The 12,317-nt window shown below is 38.2% G+C and overlaps 1 protein-coding gene across 9 annotated transcripts in view; it reads right to left on the bottom strand.

The window, feature by feature from the left end:
• MPHOSPH9 (M-phase phosphoprotein 9) overlaps positions 1–12,317 on the bottom strand; it is a 41,354-nt gene that overhangs the window by 19,493 nt on the left and 9,544 nt on the right. For all 9 annotated transcript variants that reach the window (XM_090063824.1, XM_090063829.1, XM_090063821.1 and 6 more), the window contains 7 exons: positions 10,916–11,439; positions 8,902–9,028; positions 5,627–5,717; positions 4,274–4,380; positions 2,434–2,559; positions 1,374–1,825; positions 259–417 (listed from right to left, as the gene is read on the bottom strand). In XM_090063824.1, the coding sequence (XP_089919950.1) occupies positions 259–417; positions 1,374–1,825; positions 2,434–2,559; positions 4,274–4,380; positions 5,627–5,717; positions 8,902–9,028; positions 10,916–11,439 (1,586 nt within the window). The remainder of the gene's footprint in view (positions 1–258; positions 418–1,373; positions 1,826–2,433; positions 2,560–4,273; positions 4,381–5,626; positions 5,718–8,901; positions 9,029–10,915; positions 11,440–12,317) is intronic.

The following is a 12,317-nucleotide window of genomic DNA, read 5'->3' as shown; positions in this document are numbered from 1 at the left end:
GCTCCTTGTCTCAGTGTCTTCTCCTTACCAGTCCCATCTTCCTCCCAGTATCCCATAAATTTTACAATCATGCTGCATGACGTTAAAAGAGCTAATGATTTTTGTTTAACATTAAGTATCAACATTATCAGTCTATAAAGCCTTGGCAACCGAAGAGGATCAAGTAACATTTCTGAAACAACTAATAATTGTTTAACAAGAGGAAACAAACGTTACACACACACCACACACAAACACAGTCACAAAGACAAATATTACCTATCAACAAGATTTTGATTGATTTTCTTCAAATCTTCAGATGAAGCAGTTTTATGACTCGCCTCTAGTTGCTGTTTTAAACTATGGATCTCTGAGTCATAATAAGCTCGTAGATCAGCTATATGTCGGGCATGTTTTTCCCTCAAGTTCTGCCTAATCCTGTTTTATAAAGTTAAAAACAAAAATTAATGTTTTTCTGCCCTTCTGTGTCCAAAGCTCTCTTCAGTCCACACTATCAACTACTGAATCCCTAACATTTAAGTCATCATTACCATATTTATTACTACATACATTTCTCTCATTAAACTGATTTTTGGTCACACTCAGATTTATGCTTCCATTGGTTCAAATGGAGCAAAAATTATGCAGCTAGGTCCTGAATATAGATACAGTGGAATACATTTCACCCTCCTGCCCCACCTTTCCTCTCCAGAAATATGCATTCCAGCAGAAGATCTGAATTCAAAATAAAAATAGGAAACAAAAAAAACACAGGAGCAAACTCCAAAGCACGATTCCTTTGTAGACCTCCACACTTAGCATAGATTGTATCTGATGGCCTCTGTGGAAATCAGGAGAGCCTCAACCAAATAATGCTGTCCCAGGTACCTGTCCTAGGCATTGTGATTCTTTACTATTCCTATCAATGGACACCAAGTAAGAAACCTTAAACATTTTAGCTCTTTGAAATGGTTTCTACATATTAATTAATTTTCGCATTTATCTTGTGAAATCTGTAATAATTTCATCCCCATTTTATAAGTGGTAACAATAGAGACACAGAGACAGAAGATGTTATTTTATCTCCTATGCAAGTCACTTAACAATGTGTATGGATAAAGGTATATCCATATAGTGCGGTGTTCTGCAAATCCCTTCAGCTCTCTCAGCCTCAGTTTTCCCTCACCTGTAAAATGGGGATAATGATCATTATCTTACACAGGCTGTGCATAGATATGTATTGCCCAAGACAAGACTTCGTTATGTGACAGCCAGCAGCTTTGAACCAATGCAGCTCCTTCCCATTCTGCTACTTTTTGTATTTTTTAATTTCACTTTTACAAAAATGACAGAGTTTACTATCTACATAATACTAAAACTTCAAAAACGCTTACTTTGACAACACCACAGGATCTTCAAAGGATGCCACTGAAACACTATATTCTGGTAAACTGTTGTCAGGACATGGAAATTGTGACTGGGTAATTGAAGATGGAGTTAAAGTTAAACTTTCTTCATCCTCGGTGTTGATTAAAATATTACCAGCATTAGCATATGCCATGGGAAAAGAACAGGTGGTCTTGGTTTCATTTTGGAAGCCATGATTTTTCCAGGGATCCAGATGGATGGCTTCAGTGATAGAAGGATATTTTGGGGAACCTTCTAATTGAGGTGAAGTTATATTACTTGCATGTGAAAACGAGTCTGTGTCAGAATGACTGGAGAAAGTGGGATCTGCCATAGAATCCGGGGAAAAAGGAGTCTTCTCTTCAGAGGTACTGAAAAAACAATGTTCTGGATTATGCTGACCTGATCTCATGTGCAGTGTGGGGTCCAGTGTTAAAACCTACAAAATAAATTAAATACCAATAAACTATGACTTAACATTTCGTTTTACGCTTGAAGAATCATTCAAGCCATAACATATACAAGGTTTAACAGAAATTAAGGCAGAAATATATACACTGATTACAGAACTACCACAAGAAGGATCACAATAGTTAATTGGTAGCAAAAAATCAGAGGTAGAATTGGGTAGATCTTCAGTAGTTTGGTGAGCTGGTACTCTTTCCTAGTGTTTGCAAATTGTGGGCCTGAGTGTTTTGCCTTTTTAAGTGAAAAAAATCCCTGCAGTTGTGAACAAAACCTTTCAAATAAAAGCCAAATGTAAATGAAGGCAAACGTGTCTGCCCACATCTATAGGACATCCAAACCAAAATAGGTGTATACAATACCTGAACACTTATTTGATGATTTAAACAAAAAAAGGGACACAGATACCATGGAGATAGGTATAGTATAAGAATATAAGTAATATAACAAAGACTGTTTTGTGTTGTGATGGGTAGACATTGGTTTGTGGACAAAAAGAGTACCACCAGACTGAAACCTGACAATTTGCCAAGTTTTTGTACTCAAACCACAAAATAAAACCTTTATGGAAATAAGTGTTACCTCTGGCGGGTGACTCGGTTGAGAAGGAGAGATTTGATTCCATTCTGGAAGCTGCTTATTTTCCCTTTGCTTTTTATGATAAATATCCTTCAATGATGATGGCTTCATTTCTTCACCAGAAGACAACTTAAACAGAGAAACAATACTGCTAAGATTTTTTTCCTTGAAAAAGCACTCAGAGTAGGTAGTTAATTTTTATCTGATTAACTGAATGTAAAACAGAAACATTGGGAAAAGTTTACTCAATAAGCCCAGGTAGAAACAGTAAGCCTTCAATACACTCAGAAAAGCTTTTAGTAAAATATCAGCCTCTCTCCTATAAACTGTCTTAAAATCTTAAAAAAGACAGGAAGCAGATTCCTTGGAGTCTCAGAACAACAGAGACTCCCTATGCCTGAAGAAGGCTGATTGCACCTGAAAGCTTGCTAAGAACTTTTTTCCAACTAGTCAGTTGATCTAATAAAAGAGATCACATCTACTCAAAAAATCTTGCCTGCCCAGGAAGCAGATGATAACTTTATTTTATTGTTCTAAGTTATACCCAGTTAAAAGACGATTACTTTCCATCCAAACCTACAAAAGGAGTGACGAATGGGTGAAGTCTAATTAAAAATTATTTCCATTGTTCCTCCTTCAAAAGAAAGAATATATATCTAAAAGATTCAGCCCTACAGTATCTGGCTAAGGTACAGCATTTCTGCCGCCTTCTCATTTTTAATGCAACCCACAAGTCTAGAACATGCTAATTGAGAAAAGAGAATAATGAAGGAGCAGGATTTGAAAGTGGAAGTTAAAAGCTAAAGAGGCATTTGGCTTGAGGAAATTCACTTTTCTCAATGCAGATGGAAGCCTACCACTCAATAAAAATGAGTTTGGATCATCTGAAGCATGTTTGTATGGGGAATTAATCACTCTCTCTCCACCTCCTCTTCCCTTTGTGCAGTGAAATGTACATAAAACTAATGGAATAAACACAATATTGGAAATCACTGGAGCAAGTCATGCAGACCCACAGTATTTAAAACTGCGATTCTCAAACAAGGGGCCAGGGCACCTTGAAATGCCATGAGAGCCTATGAAGGGCACAACAGGACATGTGAGGAGATGAGCAGACAAGGGCAGGTTCAGGTTATCCCTGCCTGGCTGCTCCCCCACCCCCCACTTCCTGGCCTCTGTGCAAGGAGGTAAACGCCGTAATACATAAATTAGTTTTTTAAAACAGGGTGCCACTCAATTCACAAAAATTATGGAGGGGTGCCTCAAATCTGCTGCAGGATGCCCTGAGTCTTAAAAGGCCAAGAACTACTGACTTAAAAAAATAACTTGAATTATGAACTGAAGTTAGAATGCTATTTTTTGGGACTTGTCTCTGATTTACTTATTTTATGCCAGGTCCTGTTTTAGATGGGTTGATTTTATACTCTTGAGCAGTCATACAATATAAAGATATGTATAAAAATTGCAAGCTAACCTATATCAAGTACAACTCCAACCTGTCAGGCTCATCAAAACCACTTATTTTTAACTGGTTCACTTAGATCCTCCTCAACCCATGCATCTCAAAAATCTGGGGAATGGGGATACTGCAAGATGCCCTCGATGTCAGGCTCAGGTACTGTCCTACGAGGACTGGGAAAAGGCAAGTGCTCTGAAGATGAGGATACTTAAGCATGAGCCGGAACCTCTGCTGATTTCAACAGCTACAGCTACAGCATCACGCAAGAAACGAGACCACTTCTAGAGTAGGTAAACTACAGATACTGATTTTCTATCCCGTAAGGAGCAACCAGGAAAAAAAAGAACTATTAAAAAGAGTTTAAAAGAAAATACAGAAATGAACCTGATCTGACGACAGCTTTGTGGAGAAAATATTAGAAAATTCATTCCTGAAATTCTCAGGCAAAGGGCGATATAGCTCCTTCTCATCTAGTTTCCAATATGTAAGCCCTAAAGAGCAAATAAGAGGCATTAAAAAAAGTTAACGTTCATTTCTACACAACAGAAATCACAAAGTCTGTTAACAACTTCTTAGCGTGACAGCTAATTTAACTACTGTGTTAGATACTGGGTTCTAGCCTTAAATAACTTCAACTCTTTGCCGGCAGCAGTTAGTGTTTCGCATCAAGAAATTCTAGCAATAAATATTAGCACTGAGCCAGGGTGTCCAACTTCCTAACTCTGCTGCTGCAAACCAAAAAACTGACACAAATGAAAACCACAGGACACAACACTTCTAAAGGTGGGCATGCTACAGGGTCAATGATCTGTGCATAACCCCCCAGCTCAAATAATGCGTCAGTACATGATGGCTTAGAATAAATAACGAGTAAGAACTGAAGAAGAGGGCAACAGAAAACGAGTGCTAAAATTCAATGAAAAATATACAAACTCCATGGCCAGATCATCAGCTAGCACAAAATGCCTTTATTCTACTGAATTTAATAGAACTAAGAAAATGTATGTTAATGAGCATATGGCTCTAGCCACATTCTGAATTGCCTGCTCCTTGATTTGAATCATGATTCTAAAAATGACTTCCAGAACTAGAAGAGACAGTGGGGTAATTAAAACACCTGATCCTGTGCTGCTGCTGTAAGTTGGAACTCCATCTCAGTGGGCTATGAGTAAGAGGAAAGGGTACAGTACATCTGCATAAAAGGTACTTCAGTCCTCCAATTTGTTCCTAACATGCATCTACACTGAATTCCAGTCAAAATATGGGAAGTGATTGTCTGGACTGGACTGATGAAAGAGGGCTCATGCAATCTACTCCCGTGCTGGGACAGAAGTATAAAAGCATGCTTTGGGCTCACAGCAAGGGTTTCCACACCCCTGTGATCACTGGATCACAGAGAGTTCCTGAACCACCATGGAGAGTTTAGTCTTTGTACATTATGAAACACTGCTTTACCACCTTGGGATTTTTTTTACATTCTTGGAACAGAACATATTTATATCCCACTCTAGCAGCTACTGAGATATTGGCACCCAAATCCATTACTGATTTGAAGTTGAAAAACAACAAAATCAGATTGTGGGTAAAAATTTAAACGATCTGCCAGGGCAAGAAACAAACATTCCCGACTAATATAAGCAACAAAAGATGTGTTCCAGCACTACGTTTTAAAATCCGAGGATTCGAAACAGAAGGAAAGACAGTCTTGACAATCAATGAACTACTAATTAACTATACCTGAAGCTTCAGATGTTAAGGAACTTGGACTTCCATTTGGCTGACTGAGGTAAAAAGCATACGACGGGGAAACAGCATCAGCAAGATTCATCTAAAATGCCAAAAGGAAAAACAATGGTTTATGGATAAGAAAAAAGCAAACTGCAAGGCAAAGAAATACAGGAAAAAAACAAATCAGGGTACAACAGTTCCAAAATCTGCATTTAAACACATATTTTTAAAAACACCTCTAGTTACAAGTTTAATCTCATAGCACAGTTTATGTCTCCTCAACCAAATCAAAACTGGGGACAATAAAAGTTATGTCCAGACAACAAACAAACACACAAGCTCAAGTGCGCATATGCACGCACAGGTTCGTTTGGAAGGATATCAAGTGTCAATTAAATTAAGCAAGTGTTTTTGTGACATCTTCTTTTGTTCAGCTTGGCAGTCATCCACACTTTTGGTGCTCCAGAAGAGGCGCAATTACAGACTGAGATAGGAAAGCGTATTTATTGGTAAGTTTTCTCCCCATTCTAAGACTAGAATGTCTTATATTCCATTGTTACAACTCCACCTACCAGGAATCGGGGAGGTAAATACTGTCTATCATTTTACCTTTATCGGATATAGATTCATAGATGCTAGGGTTGAAGGGACATGAACAGATCATCGAGTCCGACCCCCTGCCTAGGCAGGAAAGAGTGCTGGGGTCAGATGACCCCACCAGATACCTATCCAGCCTTCTCAAAGACCCCCAGGGTAGGGAAGAGCGCCACCTCCCTTGGAAGCCCATTCCAAATTTTGGCTACCCTTACCGTGAAGAAGTTTTGCCTGATATCTAACCTATTACGTCCACCCTCTGTCATCACTTAAGACTTCCCTGCAACCATGCCATCCAAATACCGAAAAGGAATGAGAAATAGTTCAGAGAAGACTACAACAAATCATTTAACCTATCAAATTTGTCATAATTCTCTCCTCTTCCCCACCAGAAGGAAGAAATGCCACTCACTAATGCACAAGGACAGTAAACTAGGTGTCAGGCTCATCCTAATACGGTTTTCTGAAATCCTAATTTGAAAAAGGAGGCATCCACAGAGGAAAGGTGTACTATCTTTTCAATAAGATACAGGGCAAGAATGAATAGAGCAAATGAATACAAACGGTTCTATTCAAATGCGTTCTATTGAAGTTTCCACCGTCTCAACCCATGAATTTCCCAGAATCCTAGGAAAATGGCTCTTCCGTGCCTTGGTCATGTCTCCCAGCTGGTTTCAAAGTTAACTGTAGACCTTTTACAGCCAACAACGTTTTCTGAACCTTCAGCTAAAGTACATGGTACTGGCCTCTGCCAGAGAGTGGATCATAGGCTAGGTAAGAATTGTCAGGGATGTTTTTTCAAAATAGGGTTTGCAATCATTTTAATAACTCACAGACACTGTCTTTTAAAATCAAAGCTAGTTTTGTGCAATCTTGAATGAAAAATGCAACTTTTCTATAGTTCTAAGACATCTGGTTATTTGAAAAACACAGGCCAACCATGTGCTGTATATTATTTTCCAAAGTGACCTGAACACATTGGATCAGAAATGTTGGGGTTTTTTCCCTGCATTCTAATTAGTTGCAAGGGATTGCAAGTGATTCCACATTGGACAGAGGCCTCTGGAACCCATCAAAGAAAATGTCATCATCAAGGTATTTTATACAAAATGTGGGTATCGGTATATAGACAGCTACAGAGGTCTATTTGTCTGGCTTTCTCCAAGAAAAAGCCTCAAACCACAAAACAACGTGATCCTTAATAAAGGCTTGTGTACACCTACCCAGGACAAATACCATCCTGCAGTATATACTGGACTACCCCTCCAGATAGTCCAGTGAAAGAACAGGGCCCCTGTCCCTTTTGCTATCCTGCTGATGCTCAGCCTCAAACACAGGCAGCAAGCCTTATCGAAAGACGGTGCAGCTTGGCAGAACCGAACTCAGAGGAAAGTACAGAGGACCCAAGTGAAAAAGGGGATCCAAAACCAAAATGAAAGCAAAAAGCTATAACATCTCCTAGAAGTATTTTACTCCTTTCTTAACATTTTATTTATTTATTTGTCCTGATCTTCAAAGCCAGGAAACAAAGTGAAGAGGTCTCAAGTGAATGCTTCCAAAAGACGAAGTGACTGCAGGAAAGAGGGCAGACAGTGTCTTACAAAGCTCCTGCTTCTGGGTAGTAGAGTTATTAACAGCTGTGCAGAAATGACTTTGTTAGGGTGAATAACAACTTGTATAGGTACAGTCATTTTAAATCTTCATAAGTCTGAGATTATCATGTATATAGTCATAGTGAATGTTGGTCCATTTGAGTAAAAAATATGCCAGCTGAAACTTTTTTTTTTTAAATCCATTCAAATGGATTGAACTTACAGAAGAGAACAGCAAACTAAACGTATTCAGCGCAGACAGCAGAAGACATCAAAACATAATGAGCAACTGTCTAAATTTTGAACAAAAAGCATGAGTATCAGGGTCACAAATACATACATTACTCTATATGGTTTTGAACATCCAATTCAGAGCCCCCAGTCTCTACCACAAGGAGCATGATGGTTTGTCTTTAGTAACTCATGCTAGAACTGGACTCATGGTAGATTATTTTGATTTATGCCTATATGGGGCTTAACAACATATCATGTTCTTATATGAGAACATTGTTATAATAAAATGGCATGTGATTTATCATAAAAGGCCAATAAGAACAGTCACGTTGCGTAAGCGTCCAACATGGTAAAATGCTTTTTATTTCCTAAAAAGCGCTAAGCACTTCAACTGCCAAGGACTTCGGTATGTTGCAGACAGCCTGACATTACTAGAGGCTATAGCAGACAAATGTTTAAAAAGCTCAAAACCCCTTCCAAAAATTGGAATGTAATAATAACTCTTTACATTTAGCTTTAACTTAGCATTTCTTCTTTAGGACACTGTCAGAGATGGCCATTATTTTCTCAGTTATAAGTAAAATCAGTGGTGCAGGCCAAAGCTACCAAGCAAGCAGTGAATAAAAACAAATACCACTGAGGATAAATATCATTGATTAGTAACAGGGATCTGATAAGTAAACACTGAAAAACAGGCACTTAGACATATACTTCAAAACTTAAACATGTGACCAGTCATGGAACAAATAATGTGCTAATAAAGTGCTTAAAGCTAACCGTGAGCACACACGCTATGATAACCAAAAGCCTATAATAGGTTTATCTGTATAGAAACATCCTGGCCAGGAGCAGGGCATCACTTACAGTCTCAAATGTTAATTTCTTTCCTTGCTCATTTTGTTGCATAGAGTTCACATGCCCTTCTTCTTCCACATTTGGTTTTTTTGATTGGTTTTGTTTCAGCTTTTGTGCCCATGACGTTAGAGATTTACTGCAGAGGAAAGAAAACGCATACATACATACCACAGACAGTCTCTTTACTGCAACACAATGGAGAAACAGCACCTACCAAAATAAATTTCTTGCTAAGTACCCCCATGTAAGAAGTATGGATTAAAACCTTATTGTTCTTGCGCACTCTTGAGAAAAAGTGAGTTATGACTTGCACAAAACTGGGTATTTGCTTTCTTAATCTTGTGAGCGCTACCAAAAGAAACTGAGAAAGAAAGTTATTGACCCTGTTCATGACGAACCAAACTTTCTATACTATTTTAAGAAGCCAGGATAAAAGACTACGCATTCTTGGACAACCATTAGTCTCCTGGTCATTTCAAGCAAACAGTACATCTGGATGTTTATCTTGCTGGGATCCTGTGATCCCTGCTGACTTCCTGTCCCTGGAGCAGGGGCCTGGACTCGATGATCCTCCGGGGTCCCTTCCAGCCTGAATGTCTATGAAATCTATGAATACAGCAGATCACAATAAACGAAGTAAAACAGTAAATGAAAGTGGAGTTAGTACACAGAAACAGTGTACCCATGAACAACGTGTGCCCCTGGAGACTGGGCAAGCTCCCACAGGCGGCGGGGGAGTGCGAGCGCCAACCGCCCACAGGTGCAACCGGCAGCATCAGCGGCACTGCTTGCAGGGGGAGGTAAACAAACACAACAAAACAAAAAAAATCCAGGCAGTCTTAGACAGAGCTGGAAGGAAAACGATTTTCCCATTTCATAAAAAAGTGTTAGGGTTTTGCAAATTTTCTCAGCCCCAAGTATAAAAGATTTTCACAAACTGAAATATGAACAAAAACTTGGTTTGGGGCAATTGGAATATATCAATTCAAACAGTTTTCCCTTCTTTTTTTATTATAAATTAACTACATTTTTGTAAACAAAAGTTGTTTCAAACCCATACATGGAAATGTTTTTTTTTGAAAATAGGGAAATGGGATGTTTTAACACATTTCAAACACTTTAACTATTTCCCCCCAAAATGAGAAACTGACCAATCCTTTCCTATGAAAAGAGACAAATCAGTTTTTTCTTAAAAATCCCAAACAGATCTGTCTTTTCCTTGTGATGAACAGTATTCTACCCTATGAGAGTCCCACTGATTTCACTGGAGTCACTCATGCAGCTAGGGTACCATCCAGCAACAACACCCAGGGCACTAGCATCTAATCCAATGAAAAATGGTTAAGGAGGGATAACAGAGACCAAGTATATAATAGTGATCTCACACATTAGGTGCGAGATAACAGTAAATCTCACACATCTGGGATAACAGTAAATCTCATACTATCTCATTACCCATCCACTGAAAGAGACTGGAGAAAAGCTATTACACACTGTCAAGCATACAAGTCATTTTAAACATTCACATTAAGTTCAGTTTTTTCAGGACAGAGGGTTCTTCCAACCTTTTTTACTTTAATTTTACCAGGTACAGCCAAAGAACAAATTTTCTTTTCTGCAATTCACAACTGACAATTTATACTAAAATGCATGCATCCCATTAGAAGGCTGCTGATGCATGTAACAGGAGCATATATGTGAGATAAAGACAGACAACAACCCCCTAAAGTTATAAAGCTGGCAGAGTATAAAAGAAGGTGCTGTAAGCCAGCAATCTATTTCAGCTTACTTTTGCAATTAGTACCAGACTATTGCATTTGTCCCACCAATTATGCATTTCAGATGGCATAAAATTAAAAAAATACATCATACACAACTCAAGGTACATTGTTTGATGGCCAAGTAAGTGCAACACACATGTGCAGTTTCATTAATGAACAGAATACCTGTATACATGAACTTTCTTTTGTGTGTTTGCAGGGTGGGAGCCACTATAGTTAAGTCTAGAAAGTTGCTCACTTACCAGTTTGTTTTTCCACATTGATCCTCATTAAACTTATGTTCAAATTCAGCAGGAAAAGCAAAATTGTCGGCTTTTAATGATGGACAAGAGTCCTCAGTTTTTTGGGCACATTCTCTTTTTGTTTGTATGATGGCTATGGCCACATCCCCCTGTGTCATTAGTGCATCTCCCTGTCCTTTGGAAATCTTTTCTGTGTATTCCATGCACTTTTTAATGTCCATGGATTTGCTGGGATTCAGTTCTGAAGCAGTAAGGGTACCATAGCCACTGTTCATTGAGATATTATTTGCAAAACACTCTTGATGCACAGCAGATGCTTTTGGCTGACTTTCAGCTTCATAAGACTTAAGTTGATTGATAATCGGCTCATTTTCCTGAAGGGTCACAGACCTCAACCCCATTTGACTTTCTAATGAAGAAAAATTGTTTGTAAATTTGGCAGGAGAACTCCTGCAGGTGCTGGAATCCCAGGAAACATTACTGTTCTGTAACTTCAATAACTGCCGTATCTCATTCTGAACAAGCTAAAAGAAGAAAAAAAGAAAGAAATTGGTTAAGGTATTTACCAGGGAACTGCGCCACCAACTCCTTTCAATTTGGATGCATCTTACATTAAACTTAAATGTTAACAAATTGGTAAACATATATGAAATAACCCCGACTGAAAAGTTTTCAGTATATATAGACGTATCATGCATAACACAAATACACGTGTATGATGCATAACAGTAATTCATATGTGGTAAATAGTCTTTACTTGAAGCAGTGAATGACTACGCTTAGTAAACATTTATTAATTTCAAAACATGCATGTGTGTACCCAACAGGCCTTCTGAATTAGCATCAGCTAACTAAACTATAAAATGATATTTTTAAACAAAGCAATTCATCTGAGGACAAAGACCTTGTTTGCTAAATTTAGGTCTAAAGTAAATCTATATCCAAGTTATAAATGTCTAAGATTATAGGGAGGGTTCTGGAAGGTTTATTATTCAGGTTTTAGAGGATTTACTATTCAGCTTTAAGTATAATAGAAATAATGTACCTCTCTAAGATTATTACCATTGAATTCTCTGCTTTAAAATATCCCTTTTAGACAGGAAATTATGTAGTTCCTTTAATATAGAGGTTTACACCTCTGTGCAATCTGCCCTATTCTCTATAATATTCTGCCAAATACCAATATATAACTGGGTCACCTAAATAGTTCTGTTATAATTAGCAGGGTACTAATGCACAATTTAACTTTCAGTGAGCAGAGTGCCATTGAAATGTTCCATGTTAATATCTAGGGCCTGATTTTGTTGTACTTGGACTGTAAATTACACTTTGTCTTTGTATTTTATCTCTCTCTCTGTCCATGAAGATTCATGTGGACGCAGTTCCCATCTGCAGTTAAAAT

This window comes from Crocodylus siamensis, chromosome 9 (assembly GCF_052110815.1).
Source record: "Crocodylus siamensis isolate JL-2025a chromosome 9, ASM5211081v1, whole genome shotgun sequence".
NCBI classification, from domain to species: Eukaryota; Metazoa; Chordata; order Crocodylia; family Crocodylidae; genus Crocodylus; species Crocodylus siamensis.
Note: the sequence above shows the minus strand (reverse complement) of the source record. Positions and strands in the feature narration are given on the sequence as shown.